Source organism: Strongylocentrotus purpuratus, unplaced genomic scaffold, assembly GCF_000002235.5.
Source record: "Strongylocentrotus purpuratus isolate Spur 01 unplaced genomic scaffold, Spur_5.0 spur5_scaffold_5, whole genome shotgun sequence".
Taxonomy (NCBI): domain Eukaryota; kingdom Metazoa; phylum Echinodermata; class Echinoidea; order Camarodonta; family Strongylocentrotidae; genus Strongylocentrotus; species Strongylocentrotus purpuratus.
Genome location: NW_022145611.1, coordinates 9075523 through 9100321, shown reverse-complemented (window position 1 = coordinate 9100321; position 24799 = coordinate 9075523). Strand labels below are relative to the sequence as shown.

The window sequence follows — 24799 nt, the reverse complement described above, 5'->3', positions numbered from 1 at the left end:
GAAAAATTTATGCTCTTGTTAATTTCAAAGGGATGATTCTCATTTCTTGAGATACAGAATCATTTTATTGTAATTTGGGAGAGGAGTATTACAATGTGAATAATAAAATAAATACCTTTAACCATCTACAAGACTTTACTATTGCTAAAAAAAAGTTTAATTAATCAATCTGGGAGTTGAAATTTGTTCCCTTGGGCAATGTAGGCAGTAACCAGTTCTTTTTCCTAGAACAATTTACTTAAATATATTTCCAAATTCAAAGTCAAAATCAAAACCAATAATACTATCACCGATGATGCTGATACAATCGCTGAAAATTTTAACTCGTACTTTTCACAAGTGGGTAACAAACTGGCACAACAAGTGCCACAGAGTACCAAATCATTTAACGATTTTCTTGTCAACCCTAACCAAAATTCCATCTTTTTTAATCCTACAAACACTCGAGAAATTATAAACATTGTTAACAATCTTCTGATTAAGAAGAGCGCCGGGTTTGACTGTATTCCCAACTTCTTATTAAAGAAAATTATCAGAGCTGTTGTTCATCCCTTGGTGCATATCTTTAATATTTCACTTCATACAGGTCGGGTACCTAATCAAATGAAAATCGCCAAGGTCATACCCCTCTTTAAGAAAGGTGATAATCAACTCGTTACTAACTATCGTCCCATATCCTTACTTACCTCGTTATCTAAAGTTCTTGAGAAACTTTTTTTTACAAGAACAACCACGTTTTTTAAAAAATACAATATTTTCTCACACTTCCAATTTGGTTTCCGTGAAAATCATAGCACCTCGCATGCAATTTTGTCTTTTATGAAAACAGTTACCACTTCCATTGATAAAGGTTTGCATACTGTAGGTATATTCCTGGACTTCTCCAAGGCCTTCGACACTATAAACCATGAAATTCTTCTTCACAAACTTTCTCACTATGGTATTAGAGGGAAGGCCTTGGAGTGGTTCAGGAGTTACCTTACAGATAGGACTCAATTTGTATCGGTTAACAACTGTAATTCTTCTACACTTCCTATTACCTGTGGTGTACCGCAGGGTAGCCTACTCGGCCCCCTTCTTTTTATTACCTATATTAATGACATTCAAAAATCTTCAAATTTATTATCATTTATACTTTTTGCAGATGACTCCAACATTTTCTTTTCTCATGAGAATGCGAACCAACTACTTAGAACTGTAAACTCTGAACTAAAAAATGTAACTGACTGGATCAAGGCTAATAAACTATCACTTAATCTGCAGAAGACCAATTACATGCTATTTAGCAACAAAATCAATAGTTTGCCAGGTGAAATTATTTTTGATAACGCTGCTCTTGTTAATGTTTCTACAACCAAATTCTTGGGAGTGTTTATTGATGAAAAATTATCATGGAAAACTCACATCGATAATATATGCAAAACCATTTCACGAAACATCGGTATTATCAATAAACTCAAATACTTTCTTCCTTCTCGAACTCTTCTTACATTATATCATACCTTAATATTACCATACATTAATTATGGGATTATAGCATGGGGATGTGCAATACAAACACAATTAAATAGGATCCTACTGCTGCAGAAAAAAGCACTCAGGATAATATTTCAAACACAATTCAGATCTCATACAGATATTTTATTTTTCGAAAATAATATTCTCAAAGTGAAAGATATCTATGTGTTCCAACTCGGCCAATTTATGTTCAAACTAAGTAAAGACGACCTCCCCGCAATTTTTTCTGATATGTTCTGCAAAAATGCCTCTGTACACAATTACCCGACTAGACAACGGAACTGTTATCACTTACCCTTAACACGAACATTATTTGCACAGAATTCATTTGTCTTCGCTGGATGTGCCTATTGGAATTCTCTTCCCAACGATATAAAAGAAGCCCCTAGTCTTAGCAATTTTAAACGTAAACTTAGGAAAACATTAATCAGCCAATACTCCCCACCAACAAGCCAAGCTCAAAAATCTAAACCTACGGAAAGATAAAACAAATCTTTCCTTTTGTTATTCCTCCTTTCCTCCTTTTTTGTTTCTTTTTTAAGAATAATCTAAACAAGCCTAACGACCTGGTGGTGTACCTGCCTCCTGTCCCCATCTCCTTCTTCCTGCCTTTCTCTCGCTCTCTATTTCTCTCTTGCTCTCTCCCCTTTCTCTCTCTCTCTCTCTCTGTTACTATATTTATCTTACTTTTATTTTTACTTTTACTTTTTCTTTTTTTTTGTATTCCCTTTTGTGTGTTTTACTGGTATTAGCTTTCGACCATAATTATTTAAGCGTATCCATGTAACTAAGTCAGGGGCTTGCCTCATACAAGCTCTGCTTTTTTAGCAAGCCCCTCCGTTTTGAATTACTTCATCAAGGTCATTTTTTTTTCTATTGTTCAGTACTGTTTTTTCCCAATATTTCTTATCAACTAAATTTTGTTCTACATAATACTGAATTTACTTTGTTTATATTATATTTGACTGTATTATATTATGTCTGTTTATATTTTGTTTGTTTTGAAACGGAAATAAAATCTGAATCTGAATCTGAAGTCGTCTTGTCCAGACAATTTCCCAAAGCTGTCCTTCATGTACATGCCAGGAAAACAAGGTTTTCAATAAAATGGCAATTCTCTTTTCATTACATTCTCATTTGGTTTGAGGATTCCAGGTGGATAGGATCAAACAAGAGTCTGTTTTTATTTGACAATCACTACCGAGTGCAGCATCCTTGCTATCTTACCACGCATTCAGACTAACAAAATTCAATGTATTGCTATACAAGAATCGTATCTCTATACGATATTCAATTTGTCTAGTCTGAATGTCTTATAAAGGGGCGTCACATTACAAAATGTCGCACTGTCAAATGCATGTTTGAGCATCATTTTGAATGAAAATAATTGGTCCCATTCTCATCTGAATGTTGTGTCGTACAGAAAGGGTATAACTGGGTTGGGCTTATCAGAAGCAAGCCCCTCCTGACTAGCACATGTTGACTGATGTATCTTCAAAACTAGTTTCTTATTAAATACGATGTTCCTTTATACGATTTTGTCACATTTATCTATTCTGTACACCCCTTTTGCTCTACGACGGTTCTTTATACAACGTTTGTTTATATGAGTCTCGTATAAACTCCCCCAGTCTGAACAGACCATATAAAAGTACTTTTGCATTATGAGAAAAAGTGACTTCCCACCTTGTATATCAACTCAGAAAGATGGATAACTGTCCCTGCAATTATTTTCCAGTCCATTTATTATCATGACACCGTGTAGTTAAATTTTCCAGTGGCTTTTATTGCAATAAGGTGTCGCAGTTTACTCCACTCCGTATATGGCTGTATTGTGTAGTGTAATTGTTGTCGTCCCATAAAAGTCATATTGAATGACTTTGATGTACTATCCTGTGGGATCGTCACGGCTAACCACCAATCCCTGTTCCAGGCAACAAACATTTCACAATAATTCATCAAGGCAATACCAAGAGAGCCGACAGGACTGTTGTTGTTGTTCAAGTAGGAAATAAACTGTCAATAGAAATTATCCATGTATGTGTATACCATAGTTGGAAAATGATTATGTTTGTGACATGATGATAACGGATAGCAATCACAAGTGTGCCATTCAGCAGTTACTGCTTGATAGGACTATTTAGTTACGAACTGTCAAGAGAAATTATCTGACTTTGTGATTTTACAGATCAGTATGGATGTAAACAGGATTATTTTCTGTCTCAAATGATTATAATTGATAACTTTAATCAAACTGTAATACATTTTAACAAGACCTGCTTCCGAATTAAAACAAAATTCTGCAGTATTTGCATTCACTGTGGATTTTATAAGCTTGCTATGGATGCATAATTCATGGATGCAGTTTAAGGAGATTAAACCTCAAAGTTTTTAAGTTGAAAATGATGGCCATGCACTTCAATCTGCCTTCAACCCTTTTCACTATTAATGTTTGTTGTTGTAAATTCTATTTAATGAATACTCATTAACCATATAAATCCATGAGTGCATTTTAATGTGGAGTAAGTATGATGAAAAGTGATGGCCGTGCATCTACTTCGCCCCCCCCCCCCCTCCCATCCCCACCCATTCATAAAGGATAAAGCCCTTTCCCGTTAAATATTTTGCGATTAAATGGATGCTGAGTGGTTTGATATTTAGGTTCCGAAGTGTTTAATGCCTAGAACGTGCCCATCATGTCCTCTCTACCTGATCAATGTTTAGATCATTAAATGTAGGATGTCATCCCTCCTAAATGCCATTTTGCTAAAGGTAGTTTCATTCACTCGGAATAGATAGTCAAAACATGAAATAGTATTCTCAGTGGTGAATGGGAGTGAGAAGGGGTGGGGGCACAGCAAGTTGATGACCCCTCCTTTTTTCTTTCTTTTCAGACTTTTTCAGCTACTATTCAGACTTGCCCCCCCCCCCCCTCCTTCCCCTCCTTCCCCTCCTTCCCCTCCTTCCCCTCCTTCCCCTCCTTCCCCTCGGAGTCCTTGCTCCCACTCTTGCTTCATGTAGACAGAGTACAAATCTGTCCCATAAACGGCTTAATAAATTAGCATTTGGGTTAAACTGATACTGGAACTAATGCTGTTTCATTCACTGAGGAGTTATTACTACATGTATGTTCATTCACATGACTGCAGTATTGATAATCCTTCGACATACCAATAACATAACTAAACAAGAACATTTAAAGGAATTCCATATTGCTGCCTTCATTCCCGTTATCTTCCTTCTCATCACATTGTATACTGATATTTTAACATAAACATTCAATGAGCAGTAACACATACAAATTTCAATAATAGATTTTGATTCTGAATGTTATACAGTTGATGTGATGTTATATCAGTGTGATATAATAATTAAGATAGGAATTTCTTCAGTTTGATTAACTGTTTTCCACTTATCTCCTTATTCTTCTCTATTTGCAGGAACAAGAAGATCCCAATTCTGCATCATGGCCTGACTTCTACTTGGACCAGATCAATGCAATGATGACGGTAAATATTTGATTTGAAATCATGAGAAGATATTTATGATCCATTTCCACATTGTAGGGAATAATATAGGACCAATTCACTGCACTTGCACTCTTGCTAAAGGATAATCTTATTTTACCTCTTTTTTCTCTCAATGTTTTCTGAAGGAGTTTCTTAAACTCATTCAAGTGGAAAATGTCAGAACTAGCTACATATATATATATATATATATATATATATATATATATATACTTGTTTGTTTCTTTAGACAAAAAACACCTTTGTTTTTTCTATTTGTTATCTTGATGTCCCTACAAATTTGGAAAATAACCACACAAGAGTTGAATATTAATACCTTTAACAATATCAAGGCAAAAACATTTGAACAAGTGATACATGTATCTTAATACATCGCACCACATTATGCTTATGCAGAAACATCAACATGTTATTTGATATGATGTACTATTTTCTTTCTTGTGTTATAGCTTGTTTTCACATCGGGGGAAGACGAGGTCGCGAACAGGACCAAAGTAGTGGACAGTCTGAAGACAGCACTCAGGACACAACCTATGAAGTAAGTCTGTCTCTTGAATAGGATGTAAATGGCTGTGGGTTTTTGTATCAAGTTTTTATTTTACAGATGATGGATAGTGTAGAGACACTGCTTAAGACACGACCTATGAAGTAAGTCTGTTTCTTGAGTAGGATGTAAATAGGTGGTAAGTTCTAATACCAGAGGGTTGTTTTAAGTTTAATAGTTTTGAGACAGCCTCAGGATACAACCTATGAAGTGAGTCTGTCCCGTGAATAGGATGATGTAGGGGTTTGTCACACAGGATCAGGGTTGTGGATGGCTTATCTGAAGCATGTTAAAAAACAACCATTTTCTCTGGGGTAAGGCATCATTCCACAGCTACCCAGCCCCTTGGAATGGATGTAAAGCTGTACATCACTTGGAGCAAGAAATAAATAAGTGTAAAAAGGCTTTTAAAGCATAATGTTGTTTGGGAGCTAATAATAATACATAAGATTTCTAAGGCGCAAAATCCACTTGACAATCAAATGCTCAGGGGCAGTTTGTGCAAAAAATGAAACACATGATAAATATTTACAAAAGTGCAATAGGAAAGGTACAGACATGAAATGTAATGGTAATCAATTATTTCACATTTTACTTTTATGTATAGAAACTAATCTTGATTTATAAATTTTTTGATTGAAGGGTGTGTGCTTCTTGCTGTAAGTGTGTGCTTATCTGTAGATGAGCATCAAGCCACTGACTGATATTCATATAATTTCTATCAATATATCTTTGTCTTTTATAGGTTTGTGATGAGGTTTCTAGACCTTGATGGTCTCTCCGTCCTCCTCAACTTCCTGGAGAAGATGGACTTTGAAACCATGGAGAGCCCCATCCACACATCGGTGATTGGCTGTATCAAAGCCCTCATGAATAATTCAGTAAGTATGATGAGGTCCTCATGAATAATCATGAAGTATCCCTATGTCGCCACACCACACACTTTACAACGCAAGAATCTTCAGCAGTGAAGGAGGCAGATTATCTTGAAGAAGAAGAAGTAGAAGAAAGTCCTTATGAATAATTCATTGAGTCTTAAGATATTAGAAGGAATCAAAAGCAAACTTAATCCATGGGAGCGCAATTAATCCAATAACCGAAAATCTGCATAGTAAATTTAAAGTGCTATTCTGGCTAGATTAGGCTAAGCCCTAAATAGGATAAAAGCAATTTGATCACAACATATTGAATATATGTAATTAGACAAGTTGTATCATGATAACCCAGTAATTGAACCTATGATAGCAAAATCCATTTCCAAAAATCAATCATTTGTTGGTTATTAGAAAACAAAGACCTTATGTAAGGCAACACTAGGACAAAAAGATTGAAGAGATTATTCTAAACAAAGGTAGGAATTGCCAGTCATCCCCTTCCTTCGGTAAACACTTTCTAAGATTTCAGATTTGACGCAAAGGGAAACCTTATCTGATCCCATCTAGCAGGTGTACGATGGTTATCGGTGAATGCGAACTTGCCATCCACACGCAATGATACCAAAATATCACATTGCCGTCCCTGTTTACACTGAAAAGGTAACATACCATGTTACATATCATTATGGTATTGAACCATGTGTCACCTTGTTCAGGGATGTGTTCACATTTGAAAAAAGATGGTGTAAGGTGTAAGATGGTTATAAGTGAATGTGAACTTCCCATGTACATGTAGGGATACCAAAATATTACATTTATGTTCCTCTTTGCAAGGTCACTTACCATGTTACAGATCATTGTGGTATGAAAAGGTGCGTCTCCTTGATAACAAATCTTATGATATTCCAAACGATGGTTTGGGAGAGTTATTGGGGATTATCAACTTCTCATTTTACCCACACTGATATAACAAGATCACATTTTTGTTCCTGTTCACATCGGAAAGATAATGTACTATGAGACAGATCAAACAGTGATACTGTGGTGTGAAAACACATGTCACTTTCTTAAGGGATCTGTTCACATTGAGACAGATGTTGTTTCATGTTAGATGTTATCAGTGAAAGCCAACCACCCTCTGCCCACATCGATGCATAAATAGCACATTACATAAAACCCCGTTCAGATGGGGAGGAATGATCACAAATAGATCATTACAAAGGTATGCTAAAACATGTGTCACCGTGGTAGGGAATCTGTTCACATTGGGAATGAATCCAAACCCCCAATAATCCCCAAATATCACCCTACAGATATACATCCCTGATTACAAAGAAAAAGATAATGTCATGCGTTCGATATACCATATGGCGATACGAAACAGGTGTCACATTCATAGGCAACGTATTCACATTACAAAAGATTGAAAATGAAATAAGAATAAATATCACCATTAATTAATTGATAGATTTATTTCACATCAGAAAGGTTAATGAAACTGAAAGAGGCATTAGAAAGATATAACAACATAGTTTCAGAACAGTTAATTAATTAATTCAATGAATTAATTGTAGGTGCATTTGAAAATAGAATAAGGTTAGTCAGTCCCAAACACACAAAAGATAAAAATTATTATAATGTAGATGTATTATCAAATTTTTCTTTTCAAAGTGGGCACTTCTGGCCTTCATGAAGATCATAAGTAATGACTAGAATATTCAATTTTTGAAAATCATGTAGGTTGGATTTAAGGGAGAGGCACAACCAGCCTGGCAATCTGGCATACTGGTACTACACACAACAATGTGTCCCCCTTTCAAAGTTTTGACCCAAAAGGCACCTAAAAGTATAATTTTGTTGTTCAGGATTGTGCACCCCCTCCTTATACAGAATTCTGGTTCTGCCCATGGGTGCACACAGTCAGTTAATGTAGGAGACTCACTAACAGGTCACCAATTATGTCATAAAATGGTAATATCCTGTAAGACCGTGAGAAAGTGGGGAGAAGGATGCTAAGAATAACCTGGGAATCGCCCTCCCTCGATCAAAGCCCATGTTCCTCTTGATGCAGCTTTTGGATACTTAATTCACTCTAGCTTAATTTCTCAGTGTGAAATATCCTGTCTCACAAGCTCATGGCATTCATTCATACCAAGTGAAAGTGCTTTATGAATAGAAAATCTTTCAGTGTTTCAGACAATTTAATAATAGTCGCTGAACAAAAATGTGGCTGATCCTCGTGGTTGGAGGGTAAAACTATATTTTAACATGACTCAAATAATCAAAATTTCTTTTAATAGTTATGAAATTGATGTGAATCTCCCCCCCCCCCCTAAAAAAAACAACACTTGGAATACATTTGTCGAAATTCTGAGGAAAAGATCATTAATTTGTCCATGAACAAAGTAGAAGTCATTTCCGATCTTCTAATACAAGCACACACATCTTAACGTGAAGTTATAATAATAATAATTTAATATAATAATTTATCCATGAACAAAGTGAAGTCATTTCCGATCTTGTGATACATGCACACATATCTTAACATAAAGTTACGTGCGACACTCATCGTCCATGACATTTCTCACGGTCTGTGCAGAGAGTATGTGATTTACGGGCCACTGACTCATTCTGTTTCTGGGAATGGAACGTCCATTTATTTCCTAGCATCCTTCCTGACCAAATCCATACGATGGGATTAAAAAGATTCACACTGGAAATTGCAGTGGCTTATGGATTAATCCTCTCACAGATTTATAAAAACATATTTGACATTGCGGATCATTGAAAATCACATTGTGCAATTTTTAAACATAAAAGGAGAGCTTGATATTGCAGTGTTAATATTGAGCATTTACTTTTTGCTTTTATTTGTAAGAAAATTATTGATTGAAAGATATTTTAAGTAAGTATCATTTGACTGTAAACTAGAACCTTTCATGAAATGTGAAATGTGAAATTTGAGAATTGTAAAAATTCATTAATTTTGCAGCATGAAGCAACCCTGATTATGGACTCCTCGCAAAATTTGTGAGAGTTTGTAGTTTTTTTGGTATGTGATTTTTCTAGTTCTTCTTCTATTTGTTACTTGCCATGTTTAAAAACAAAAGTTCAAATGTATACCTTGAAATGATCAAACACACGATTAAACATGTACCCACATTTATAATCCTGTGGGAAGAGAGAGTGAGATAGGTAAAAAAATTACCAAATTTTCCCACTGTATCACAACAACATCACTTTACAGTAGCGTTAGCTGAGCAGATGGCTGCCAGTTAATTGGTTGACAACTTCAGCGAGGCGTTGCCCCATATCCCAATGCTGACGTTGGTGTGAAGTTAGCCGCCATGTGGCATCCCTACACCTTCTGCTTATTGCAAAATTACAGAAGAAAAAAATACAGGGCGTATATTTTGAAAAGAGAATGTCCATGAATAATTTGACTCACGCATGTATTTGTTTCAAGATCCATTTTTCTTATCGATTTCCATTTTTACGACTATTGTACGAAGTGCTAATTACGTCATTTAAGTGTTGTTGCACTTTGTATAGTTCGTACACAGTTACATCACTTACATGTATTCTGCATTGACTCAAAAGAAGAAAAAAATAAAATTACATAAATTAGTGGAAAATATTAGATAAGATTAGGCTTACTGTAAAATATTATGAATGATTGGTCACTGAAAAGTGCATTATTTCTATCATAAAAATATGTGACTCTATAATATTAAGCATTTATATGATTTATAACGATGGATATCATCTCACAAAATATAATTGCAGAGAAAATGAAGTTAATGATTATATTAAATGATGTCCAAAATACATGTAATACCCTAATTCTAATGTCTTGCAGCTTTTGCACCCATTCCTCCAAACCCTGCGCAGCTTGGCTGATCATCTTTATCTAAGATTGTAATTCATTTCTTTTTTAAATTAATTAATTTCTTTTTCTTTCTTTCTTCTCTTTGTAGCTTGGCCGAGCCAACGTCCTGGCCCACCCGACGTCCATCAACACCATCTCGCAGAGCATGATCACGGAGAACATCAAGACCAAGATCGCCGTCCTGGAGATCATGGGCGGGGTCTGCCTCGTTCCCGGGGGCCACAAGAAGGTCCTGGACGCCATGTGCCACTATCAGAAGTTTGCCTCCGAGAGGACAAGATTTCAGGTACGTTTTAATCAGAGAGGACAAGATTTTAGGTATGTTTCAATCGGTGGAGAAAGATAGCGCTGCTTCCGGATTGAAGTCTGGAATTTCCTTGATTAATTCGATACAGAATCGTCTCAATCGATGGGATGGGGAATTTTTCTAATTGATTTGATTGAGAATTTTTCTTTATTACGTTTATTGGAAATGACATTTATGTGGTATCAGATGGTACAATTTGGCATTATTGAAATTGCTTAGACTTGTACCTAGCCATATCTTTGTGCTTGTTTTGATCATTGCAGTAGCAATCTCAGAAAAGAGATTCAAATGATGCAATTCAAGGGAAATCCTGATTGTAGACGGCTACAATTGATAATAAGAAAATTTATTGAAAGACGGCTATACACAAGAAAAATAACATGAATATGAAAATGAAACATTCAAAAAAAGAAATACTAGTTTTAAATTAACAACATTTTTTTTGCCTGAATGTATATGAGACAAATAGCATGATACCCTGAATTGTTGTTTTGTTGCCAACTTGTTCAAGGTAATATGTTGCAAGTCTATATCACTAGATTTATTGCAGCATCATGGAAAATAACAATGTTGAATTGCAATTAAAATGACCATGAACCCATACAGTTTTTTTATGAAAAAATAGATAATATGTGCAATAGATCATATGAGCAAGTCTATATCACTAGATTATTTCAGTATCACAGAAAATAAAAAATTGTTGAAGGGCAATTAAAATGATCATGAGCCCTTGTACAGTCTTTATTTGGAAAAAATAGATCATGTTTACTAAACAAAAAGCCCTAGAGCAGGATTAATATCATAACGGTAAAACCAAAAATAAACATCAGCAATGTCACTGCTCTGACATCAAATTTCCCTAGTGCTCTTTTAAGCTGCTTTAGAGATTATGTAACCGATACCAATGTTATGTAGTGTAATTAGATATCGTTGATCGCATCGTCTTCATACTGTCATTTGACACATAATGACCCGTCCGTCCGTCTTTAGCTCGAATTTGATCCGATTACGCCCAGTCACTTTATCCATCCAGGAATGTAAAGCCTCCTTGATATCCCTTCTCTATTACCATGCTAAGAAATGGACCACTGTTCACTGAACTGTTCAGAATGAGCAAAATATCCTCATGATTAAGTGTCATTATGATATCACTTTGTTAAAGAGCTTAAAGAGTTGAGAGAGTATTATTTAAACGCCAATTAGGATCCCTTGAAGCTGTTGAAGTCCCTTTTCATCAGGTTGTACTTTAATAAATACAAGGATCTTTTATAGTGTTCTTGGAAATCAGAGATTCAAAGCCAGCTATTTTAGCATGTGATTCCAGAATCACTTTCATATCCCAATTCCAATACTGTCGGGGCATTGAATTTAATAGTTGGCAGCAAATGATACCGGTATCTTTTTTAATTGATAGATTCTTTATGTGGCTGTCCAAATATACTCTTGCTCATATCGTGTTCCATTTCAGAGTATTGGATGTATAGAGTTCATAAAGATAATTCTGTTTGGCAAAGATCTTTGCAAGATCCATAAACAATGTTTTGCAAAACCTATTAGAAATGGTGATGTCTGGGTTCTAACAAGATTTTTCACATGCACCATTGATCAACTCTGCAGCTCAAATAAAAGTTCATTTTATCTTAAGCATTTTCCATCAAATTTTGCAGGACAACATACACAAGGTTTTTGTATATCAAAACCACATACATTTGGTTAGAACAGTTTCAAAGTTGTCAAAAACTACACACCAATAATACATGCTCTGTGCAGAACATCTCTTATGGAGGAAGCATTGTTGATACTTCTAAGTTGTAATTAATCTGGATTGGGTTATTTAGCCACTGAATTTCAAACACAAAATGACAGAGCTTTCAGTACCTGGCAAAAACCCATCAACTAAAAACCATTCCTTGATCATCTATTTTGCTATGAGCCATGTCATCTCCTCGTTTCCTCATTTCCTCGCCACATTGCAACAATTAAGACATCACCGAACGTAACTCCTTCCCCCAACCACCATCCCATAAACAAGAGGGATTCTTTCCAACAAGTTAATTTAATGCACAAAATGGCAGAGCATTCAATACCTGGCAAAAACCCATCAACTAAAACCATCCCTTGATCATCCATTTTGCTTCAAGCCATGTCATTTCCCAGTTTCCTTACCACATCGCAACAATTAAGACATCACCGAACGTAACTCCTTCCCCCAACTACTATCCCTTATACCATGAGGGATTCTCTTCCAACAACCTAATTATTTAACCTAATTACCAGGGAGTCTAGACACAAGCCCAGCAGACACGACTGCCATCTATGTATTCTTTTGGAGGGGAGGTAGGCATATATATAGGGTGCCTTGGAGCAAGGGAAAGTGGTTTTCCTGAAAAAATGAGAAACCTCTTTGGCGTCCTCTGTCACGCCATCAACCGATCAGAGATGATTAATTTCTTATGTCTTGTGGCATTATTGTTTTCAAACATGCTGAGGTTGCTAGGATTTCATGGGCAGATCGAGAGAGCAAACAATTTTTGCTACAGTGCGAAATTTGGTTTAATGAACAGAAATGACACATATTCAAGAGATATGGGTATTAACCCTTGGAAATTTACGCCTCGGATAGCTCGAGCTGGAGTCCATGGAAAGGAATGTTATAAAGAAAAGAAATCATAACTTAAAATTGTGATCTTCAAGTCGGCAACATGAAATCCATTTCAAAACCATTGATCAATTTTTACTTGTTTTTCATACAATTTAAACTAGAATTTAATCATGATCAATGACAAATGGAATATATGATGTCAAATATATATAATTCAAAATGAGAAAATAAACCCTTTGCTCCTATATTTATATCCTAAAAAACAAGTATTTGTTTATGAGACAACTTTAGGTCATTACTATCCATTCAAACATCATAATTGCCCTTTGTAGGACGTATTTGCTCTGAACCAGGTGAGCTCTTCAATTTTTACTTTCTAAGAAATCACTTTCACATTCTTTTGTCTGTCTACTTTAGGCAGTCCAACTTATTGAAATGTGATTAAACTTGTCATCAAATGATTCTCCACCTTGTAACAAAAAAAAGTAAAGCCCTTTCTTCATTGAAGTAGGGGAAGAGGCAATGAATCATCAATTTTGGTCCAATTACGAGCACGACATCGATGAACATAATGAAATCATACCTAATTTGGGAGCTCGTTACGAAGCAGGAATATTCGTCAATGCATTTGACAGGAAAATGTGACGGGAGCGAGCAATTAGGTGTAGAAGGATTACGAAGCTGAGAGATGGCATTAAGATAAGAATGAAAAGAGTGACAACCTTTTTCCTTTCTCTGTCGAGAGGGATTATTCAGTTGAGATGGGTAGAAATAGGACACTCTCATACAATTTATTTCATTCGTCATGGGTTTTGATTTGCAGGGTGAAAAAACATGAACAAATAAAACAATTATGGTTTATAGATTCTTCCTGAATGAGTCGATGCGTAGGGCCTTTATGCACATCACTTAAATTTTATCATGCTAAGAACAAAGAACAGGTGCAGTTTTATTTTAGAGCCAAATTAAGAAACAATACAGGGTAATGCGACTTTTGGTTCAGCTTTTTGTTAGCCTGGCATTCGTGTTGTTGGTATTACCGGGGTATTAAGATTTCCTCTTTTCTGTAGCTTTCCTATCTCCTACAACAATTTCATTCTAGAGGGACGACTGCTAGAAATATATCATTGAACTTGTGGTAGTGCCTATATACAGCTGTCAACAGATGATTTATCAAATTACACTCAGGGGATTCCCCAAGGATACCTCTTATGCCCTTTGTAGTTCTGTATCACTGAAGGATCTCCCATCTCTCCACATCTTTGGTTGAAACAGAGGTCACCCTTGGTAATAGCAATACCCTCTTCCCACCCATCCCATCCCCATTTGATCGTGCTTATGCATATCAGAGAGGGGAAAGCTAGGGTGTAATGTTTTTATATCAAGGTTAGGGGGAGTTCATGTGTAACATATAGTGTCACAGGATAGATTTGAAGTACGTGGATACAAAAGATATCATCTGCTGGGAACAAAAAGAACATTAACTCTAGGGAAGTTTGTCAGTTAATACGTCTCTGACTCTCAAGAGATGATATGCTGTTTTAAGTAAAAGAGGCAAGATAATTCCATTCCCAATTTTGTTATCAAGTTCTTGTAGTGAGGCGGCAGTAGTATCACTTAATCACTCCAAGAAGTTGATGAGAGATGTCAATTCTGTAATTAAAGATACAATGCACAGCTGTACCAATGACATTTAATGAAGTCAATTATAAATGGAAACATACATGCAGGCCTATATTTAAATAAATGGAATTTTCAAAAAATAAGTGCATAAATCCCAAAATCTGTGTCAACACCATTTGGAGTTGCCTATCATGATATCATGATAACCAATCGGGCCATTTTTAGCTACGTAAGGTAGCTAATAAGCAATTAAATCCCCATAGATTTTGCTATAGGCCTGCCAATCCCAAAACGACTTCTTTTTCTTCATTTTCCGAAGAGTCTGATATGGATTTCAAAAATCAGCCGTGGCTTTGAACCAAGGATGTCTGGGTGCTCTCTATAAGCTCTCAGCAACTGTCTTCGATATTCCCAGAGATTGCCATAATCAGAATCGAAAAATCATCAAAACAATATTTTGAGCCTGAAATCTTAGACAGGAATAATGAGGGCTTCCGTCTGCTTCCAGTTTGAAAGTCAAAGGCCCTGTTCACATATAATGCAATGTCATGCAGTATCACTGCATTAAAACAAACTTTTGAGTCAAAATATGACGGATTCATGTGTGAAAAGATGTGTGAATAGATGACCAAATTGGATTGGAAAAAAGGAGCTGTGCATAACAATGAGCTCTAAAAGTTCTTCTTCATATTTTCAAAAAAATAAATATGAAGCACATTACACACTTTTGTCAGGGTTTTTTCTGCGGAACTTTTTTAAATTTTTTAAAGGCAGTTTTGCACATCTTGTGTGAATAAGACTTAACACTGGATCTTGCCAATCAAAACTTGGAATTCTCTAAAAAGAAAGTTCCGATCATGACTTTCTATAAGGATGTCTGCTTGCAATCTCAGAGGCCCGAACTAATCTTTAACATAGCATATTTGTTTTCGTAAGTCAAGGATAATTTGCAAAACAACATTTGACTTTGTAATTGATTAAAGCTGCCACGTGATCTTTCCATCTTTATTTATTTATATAAAACAAGCACTTTGATAATCCTCATTATCCAGTCCCTTGGATAGAGATTAAAGCCATAGGTTCCCTTTGTTGCCTCCCTATTTAAAACTAGCAGAATACTTGGGGAAACCAATCATTAATGGAAAAAGTCTGAAAACTGTACGAAACACGCACCATCATGGGCTGAGAGAAAACAAGACAAAAATATGGCATTATAAAGCTGAAAGTGGAAATGACCCTTGAATGGGTGAAGAAATTAATTAACCAACTGTGAAGGAGTCGCCTAGTTGAATCAAGATGACTAGCAAGAAATGAGGTAGTCTGAATAAAGGGCCGAAGGTCGATGATGGTTCCTAAATGAGGTGTGATATTGGCGCCGAGAAAATTTACTTTGAAGAAATTGACCCGTAACCCATATCATTAGTGTCTTGTGACGGTGAGACTCGTATCCTGGATGTTAGCTATAGAGCTTCTGTAGGATTTAGAAGGAGAAGGAGGCTACAGTGTTTGGTTGGTTTAGAAGTTCAGTCAGACTGTTGGTAATTTTATTGGGTTGAGGGCAGATAGCCCCTGTAGATATTCAGTTTGACCTTCAAAAAAAGTGCCAGGGAGCGGGCTTGTCTGTTTGGGATGATACGCTAAAAGTTCGTTTTTTGGAGAGAGATGTTGTGCCATTATTATTTGTCTCTCACATTAATTTTTTGCTTAACGTAGTAAATTTATACAATGGGTTATGGAGTTCAGCACAGCATCCAAAACAGAGTGTCGGTTCTGGCAGTGTGGAGTTTCCCTTGCCTTTGTATAATGCCATTGCACATCAGTCTGTGTCTCATAGAAGTAAAACAGATGGCAAGTTAATTGTGCCAGCCATAGTCATGAAAACAAAATATCATACCAATGGGAACGCTCTTTTAGGGATGAATCATTAATGACTTTGGTGGATAATTACCGACTCTGAACTCCCGCGGGGTGTCAAAACTACCGTTTAGAAAGTCTATTTTGGGTCGAAATTTGAAAGTCACTTGACATTATAGACCATGTGCATCCGAAACTCATTTTCGTCCTGATATGATGACATTTAGGGCACTCGTGTGCCAAGTTTACCAGTGCAGTCAAAGTGTATCTCAAAATTGCCAGGGTTGTTTTTTCTGTTATCAAGTTGGATAGTATACAGTATTTCTACAGAAATGTAAAGTGATAGATTTCTAAACCAGAGTTGATTATTGAAGTTTTGTAGAAACTAATCCAAACTAAGTGGTTATACATCTAGCATCATTAAACTGGTAATACTTTAAAAGCCAAAGTTTTAGCTTATAAGTCGACCTTCACTGCAAACTATTACAGAGAAAGAAATGCATGAAGTTAAAACCTGATTCTACCCCCCCCCCCGCCCCCCCCCCCCCCAAAAGGGAACTGATCTTATGAACATCAAGTTAGCCATTGTTTCTTGTTCCCTATTCTGACTTCAGAAAATTATATGAACACACCGTAGAAACGTGACACCTGTACACCATCCATTCCCAGCCTATTTGGTTACAGAGGCTGTATATGCAGTATAACATGATGGCACATGATGTTCATGTTACAAAACACTCCATAAAAAAAATATCTGAAGATTGTAATTCCGTATTATCGTTACATGTCTGCCAATGCCTGCCCGGTGAGGAATACCAAATGTCGTATTTTTAAAGAAAACATTGTCCTGCGGTGGTTGAGGTTTAACAAAGTTATGATAGTTGAAGGAAACCGGAGTGCATGAGTAACCAAATGTGGTTGACGGGTCATTAATTAGGAGGAAATGAAGAGTAAAATGACCAAGATGTCACTTTATGCAATATGTTAAAAGAGAGGGGTGGGTGGGTGGATAACAATTTTTTCTAAACGTTCACCTTATCTATATATATATATATATATATATATATATATATCTGTTAAGCATTTTGTTAGGGCCTTCGGTCCTGAAAAACGCTATATAAGAACTAGCTATTATTATTATTATTTGAGATTCTTTAAGAGTCTGGGTTGCATCTAGTATTATTTTGTGTCTAAAGAGGCTTAATGAAACTGAAACCGCTCTGTCTAGCTTTGATTTAATCACTTTGTTTGAACATCCATATTTAAAAATACATTTTTTGAAAATAAAAGAGATAAGTATAACAAGGATCCTTATAGCCCACGCTCATGTTCTATCCTTGATGTAATATTGGCCAAAGGATTCGATTTAGGTTAATCTAGAAAATCAAGGCGACACTCCTGAAAATATTTGCCCTTGTAATAAGATAGTACCGGTAACCAAAAGGTATACATTGGATACCATGAGGGTCTATGTGTAGGAAAAATAATTTGGGTAATGAATTAGTTTATAAACTGATCTATATTTGATTATCGGGGCATCGACCCCTCCAAAAAAAAAGTACCCTATAAGAAAGCTTGTTGTAGTTGCATGTAAGTTATACCATGACCAAGAGGGAATATAAAACTGATTCTTGGTGTCACCTGCAATGCTGTTTCAGGAGTCCTTCACATCTAGTATGGGTCATTCATTCCCCGTGGCCCTGGATATACAGGACATTGAACATCATCATCATTGGTCACGGCCCAGTTAATGCTTCCCTTCGTAAACATTGTAGTCAAAGGATAACAGATCATGTCAATGACCACTCACCATGTCATGACTTCTGCCATGCTCTTACTGTTCTCTGCTTCTCTCTCTCTCTCTCTCTCTCTCTCTCTCTCTCTCTCTCTCTCTCTCTCTCTTTCTCTCTGTCTCTATCTGTCTCTCTGTCTGTCTGTCTGTCTGTCTCTCTCTCTCTCTCTCTCTCTCTCTTAGATGTTGTCTCTCCCCTCTCATCACACAGTCATCTGTCATACAAATCTCCCCTATTTCTGTTTCTCCCTTATCAATCTCTTCTTCTACCCCCCCCCCCCCTCCCTCTCTCTTTCTCTATGTTTGCCTATCTCTTTTCTCACTCTACTTGGGAGATTTTCATATTTCTGTCTGTCTTATCCTTTATATTAGCCCTCTTCTGTCTCTTTCTATCTCAACCTTGTGTCTTTCTTTTAACCCTTGAATGGTAATGTATCTTTCTCTGTTTCTCACTGTTGCATTCTAGCCCCTTCCTAGTCATCCCCTATATCTCTCTCTCTCTCTCTCTCTCTCTCTTTCTCCTCCCCCCCCCCCTCTTCTTGCCTCTTTCTCCTTCATCCTCTCTCACTTCTCCTCTGTTATGTATTGAATGATGCATGAAGAGCTTGAGTCATGATTATTAAAAGTGGTTATCACTCTTGTCTCAATAACCATTATGTGTCATATTCTCCTGACCGAGGTAATTCCTGTGGGTCATGGTGGAATAAAACATCCTTGCTTTAACCTGTGATTCAAAGTGTACGCTGCCTTCATTTGATTTACAAGGGGAATCTTACATAGTGGATTAAGTTCAACATTATTCATTTTTGTGACAAAATTGGGTAAAAGCAACATCTCTTGATGTTTGAAAGATTTTTATACATATCTGTTGGATATTCATAAGAATTGGATGAATAGAATTGGTTTTGGTTCATTATGAATGCGTACAGCTTGTCAAAAATCATCTAACATTGATGAGACCCCCCCCCCCCCCAAAAAAAAAAAAAGATGTTGGTTTAAGTAAGACTAATGTTTTTGGAAGTTTTCTATTACATCTTTCATGTCACTACTTATAACATGAATACCCATGTTGATCTAATGTTCTCCTGCTTGTAGCGTGAGGAAAGTGAAGCTAAATCATTGAGACTTTAATAATTGGAGTTTAAGTGCACAGATGCGAAACCTTGACAAGCTTCGCGATGTCTAAATAAAGCTTTAGAACATGGTGTATGTTATAGGATTTAGGAAATTAATTTAGCCAAGTGAGGATCCTGCTTATACATGTGGCTATCACTTTCCTGGTTTAGTGAATCGGTCAAAATCAAATCATCTTGAATCAACAGGATTTAATAGAAAACAGATGGAATGATTGGTTTAAATATTGTTCCAAAATAGCTTAATTTCTCCTGAATGTTGCCACAGATTGCGTGAACCATGAGGACATTTTTTCTTTGAAGTCTGTTTAATCTTTCTACCCACGTGCGTAGCCTGTGCTTTAATATTCCCAAAGAAGCAATTAGAAGGAAACATTTTAATGATAACATTTGAGCCAGCTGAACTTTATTGATGTCAAGTGTAGGCCACCTATCGATCACTATGTCTAATATCTAAAACTATAGAACATGTGCATTTCTATGATTTCCTAAGGAATGAAAGAGGGAGATTTTTAAAAGTTAACCCTCTGATTCCTGATTTCTCTTAATCCAGTAGTCTTTTTAGTACAGAGGAAAACACTGCTCCCTGTTGGCAATACATTTAGGTTAAGAACTTGATTTCTGTTGCTGCTGTATAATAAGTACTGAATAGAAAAATAAAACTTTATTGAAGTGAAGGGTTTGGTTAAAACATTTGACACTTTGGGTGGTTATTTTTGGGTTGGCCATGTAGTTTTAACAATTATTATCATTAAAGAGCTTTTCAGCATCAAACTCAAACTTTAGTCTAGATAGATGTTATTACCAATCAGTGTAGCCATGGCAACAGCCTAATGTATCATCCATCAGGAGATCCAATAAAGTCAGGCTCTTCAAGTCCATAGCTGGGACTAAGTGCTTCACAGGACAGGGTGCTTCACGCACCAGGGGAAGGGCTAATCTGAGGGAGGGCCATCATGGCTCCGCACCGCTCCCCTGTTCACGGGACCGGTGAGTAGGAGTGTGGTTGCCGTGACGATGATCACAAGGCACCTGTTGTTGATTAGGGATGCCCCCAACCACACCGACACAAGACAGGAAGACAGTGCGGATCAGTCATCTTCCTATATCTAGCCCTCTAGACTAGTCTAAGACCCGCAACACTTCTGTTCTAGATCATCTAAATGATAAAAAAAATTGATATGATTACCGGTAGAGATATATTTTTGTTTTCCAGATGCTCTTTGCTTCGGTACAAGTGTATAATGTATAATGATACTTTTTCACTATAATATGCTGTGGATCATTCATCTTTCTTTGTTGGACCCTTGTCTAAGATCGTCAATACCATGTTTTTTACCATAAATGATTAAAAAATTAGACATTTTTTAGAGATATTAGTCCTCTTCTCCACTCAAGACTCTTGCTTTGTGGTACAAAACTAAACTCGTTATAAATCCATGTAAAACAACTTTTAGTGTACTTCGAGACCAGGAGACTATGGCAGATCAGTTATCAAACTTTTCTGGGACCCTAGTATACATCTTCAACACTCTCTTTGTCATCTTACAAGATCAAAGAACTGTACACAAATAAGTAATCTGACTTTTAATCTGTTTTGTTTATTCCCACTTACAGAGGTTAATCAACGATCTCGACAGAAGTACAGGGAAATACAGAGATGACGTCCACTTCAAGACGGCCTGCATGTCCTTCATCAATGCCGTCATCAAGTATGGAGCAGGAGAGGTAAGCTTGATCATCGTTGAGTAACTCATCCTTCTCCTCATGGAGCTACCTGAATAGGTCCATTGCTCTACCTCATACCTCATTCCATGCCCTGCCAAACTGAAATCTGGCCAATCTGCTACAAGGCGATACCGTGCAGTGTGACCTGTAGGACACATGTCTTTTTACTCACAGATTTCATCCAAACATGGTGAATCTCTCGATGTGACCTCTTAATAATGGTGCTTTCTTGTAATCCTACCACTCTGCAGTTTTAAATGCCCTTCTGGTTCTGAACAGGCAGTATATTCCCATCATATTGAATGGAAGCTGGTACTTGGCAATAGAATTGTCTTTGAATGACTATACTATAGATATGAGTCTGCAAACACAGCTGCGTGACATTTGGTGCGAGCAGTGAAACCAAAACTGTGAAACTTGGCAGGTTGTTGTAGTTGGCGCCATGGAAACAATGAGCCTAGAGAGAGTGTCGTTGTTGTGGTGCACATGGGTTAACCTTGCGCAAGGATTTCCTTCAGCGCCTTGCCAATGACTAGCATTCATGTTGTATGCCTGGTTCTGTGATTAGTGTTAATTGGAGATTAAATGATTAAATGAATGGATTATTATATCTGTTTGTTCAATAAAATATCTTGTTGAATGATGAAGAGGAATAGCAACGAGTGGGAAAAGAGATGCCAGTAATAAGTTGATATTCCAAACTACATTATTTGTTTTGAGGATGATAAGAAAAAAGAAAAATTTTATTATAAAAATTTAGTGCACATCCAGACTTCTTCCAGTATAGAAAATAAAGAAGGAGAATTTTTTTAAAAAAAAGGAAAAAGGGTCATTGATGAGAACATTTTGTGAATTGCAAGAAAAGATAAAAATGACATCAAATTGAGGAGAAAACAGGAGAATTGCTTCTGGTTTCAAGATATAAATATAGACAGAATCCTGACGGGGATATAGTGATTTTTAATTTTTGATGATTGACCCAAATTAGTGAGGAAAAAACTAATTTGCAAAGTCAGCATGTTGCTTTTCAAGAGTTGACAAACACAAAAATAATCTGCATCGATCCGGGCAGGTTTAATCAGTCTCTTTAAAATAGAGAAACCATCTTCATAAACTCTCTCTCTCCCATAGGCTTGGTACAGGGACTATTTGTTTCATTTGACAATGGGTTAAAAATAGTATGTACTAGAGTCAGAAATTCAGAATACATCAACTGGTGTACTTTTACATAGAGTTAATGCCTTTGTGGCTCTTAGTGACAATTTATGAAGGTGTATGGGCATGAATGTGTTTTTTTTTTGGTGTGTATCTGGCATATATTTTTTTGTCTTTTTCATACATTGCACTTGATGAATCAAGTCATTACTATGATGGCCAGAAAATGCTGGTGGATATTGTTTTTATTTGACGGTGTGCAAGAATCAGTATTTGACCCTGTTTTGGGAATATCGTGCTGTCAGTGGTAAAAAAAAAAAGGAAAGCATGGTAGCTGTGTTTTTCCGGCTTCTGCTAATGATTGTTCATTTCCACCTTCCATTTTGGGCTTTATTGATGGCTTCCTTCCAGCCCAAAGTAAGGTTGAGAGATGTCAAGCTTGCTTGTTTTCGTTCCTGTCATTCTAAGCCTGACATGGTTCCCACTTAAGAACATAATAGCCTCTGGCAAAATTCAGAGATAGATAGATAGATAGATTGAAAAGTAAAACAAAGAGCATTAGAAAAGAATGCATTCAGATTGCATTCTGCAAGGAACTCCCTAATAATGCTATTGAAAGAAATGAGAGCAAGAATGGAAAATATACCAGCTATTAGAATAATTTCCCCATTTAAAAAACATTGTATCTGGCATCTTTATTGACACTGAATGTCCATTTTAAATATTTGGTTTTATTGATGGCTTCCTTACAGTTCAAGTTAAAGTTGAGCAATGCCAAACTTACTTGTGTTTCTGTTTTACTTGAGAGTATAGTAGCCTCTGGCAAAGTTTCAAAGAAAAAAAGGAAGGAGGGAAATTAGGATGCCAATATTTGGCTGCATTAGAGAATTTGTTTAATGAGTTCTGGCATTGCCTAATTATTGGATTAATGAGGGATTAAGCTGTTTGGCACTGCTAATGTTATGTTACAAAGAGTTCAGTACAAAAAGAAAATAAAAAGGAAGAAGATCAATGCACTATTTGATTTTGTAAAGTTCAGGCTGTTCAGCCGACATGTTTGTTCATTTAGATAGAGATTTGGGGTAGGATTAACATTATTTTCCTTTAAAAAGTAAAAAAAATATGTAAAGACTCTTGAAATTTACCCAAAGCTTCTAATCCCTTAGGAAAAAAATACCCCTCCCTGTGTTGCATTCAGCATCTTGCTTCTCTTATTCCTCTTCCTGAAAAAGTTTCAATGTACAAAAAGTTATTTTTATTTTCTCTCCCCCCCCCCCCCCCCCTCTATGTAGGCCTATCTCCCTGACCAGTTTATCAATTCCCCTTTTCACTCAAATATTGTCACCTGACCAATAGGGGTAATGTGATGCTTTAGGGGGGAAGAAGATGTTTCCTTCTCAATCCCACTCCCTTTCCTTCACCTGTCTCCTATCCTTTCCTCTCTATCTCACTGTCTCCCACTCATTTCCTTACCCCTTTATCTTACCTCTGCCCTCCCCCATCCACCCTTCTCTCTGTCTCTCTCTTTCTTTCTCTCTCTCTCTCTCTCTCTCTCTCTCTCTCTCTTTCTCTTTCTCTTTCTCTCTCTCTCTCTCTCTTCCTTCCGCCCTTACTATTCTCTCATACTATCTCTCTCTCTGTTTCTCTCCCCCCCCCCTTCCCCCCTCCCATTTCCCCACCCTCCCATTCTCTTGAGTCACCTGAGTTTAGATAATCTGTTAACAGTTCCTCTACCTCTTTTGTCTCTCACTCACTTTCTTGCCCCTTAAATGTATCTGAGACCTCTCCATCACCGTTCACTCTCCCTTTCCTCCTCTCCCTCTCCTGCTCTCCTGCTCTTCCCTTGTCACCTGAGCTGAAACATGGCCTGTCATCTTGAGATCACCATCCCCTTCACCCTGTCCCCCTACCTTGTCCTAACCCCAACCATGTATTATCCCTTTTCTCCTTCCTCCCTCCCCTGCTCTCCTCTTGTCACCAGAGTCAAATCATACCCTGTCATCTTGAGATCCTCACCCCCTTTACCCTGTCCCCACCTCATTAGAAGCCCAACCTCCTCTTACCCTTCCCAGCTCTCCCCAAGTCTTGCTAACCCTTACCACCTCCCATATCCAGCCATCTACCTTTTCCTCTTCTTACCCTCCAATGCTCTCCCCTAGTCACCAGAGGCACAGAATCCTGTCATCCTTTCTCCTATCTCTCCCCATCTCCCAGGGATGCTTTCCTTACCCCTTCGCCACACCATCATCCAC

General features: G+C 36.9%; 1 protein-coding gene across 2 annotated transcripts in view; it reads left to right on the top strand.

The window, feature by feature from the left end:
• Positions 1 to 24799, top strand: part of LOC583322 (disheveled-associated activator of morphogenesis 1-A) — a 106421-nt gene that overhangs the window by 54576 nt on the left and 27046 nt on the right. For both annotated transcript variants that reach the window (XM_030999775.1, XM_030999776.1), the window contains exons 4-8: positions 4959 to 5027; positions 5495 to 5583; positions 6335 to 6470; positions 10442 to 10639; positions 21282 to 21392. In XM_030999775.1, the coding sequence (XP_030855635.1) occupies positions 4959 to 5027; positions 5495 to 5583; positions 6335 to 6470; positions 10442 to 10639; positions 21282 to 21392 (603 nt within the window). The remainder of the gene's footprint in view (positions 1 to 4958; positions 5028 to 5494; positions 5584 to 6334; positions 6471 to 10441; positions 10640 to 21281; positions 21393 to 24799) is intronic.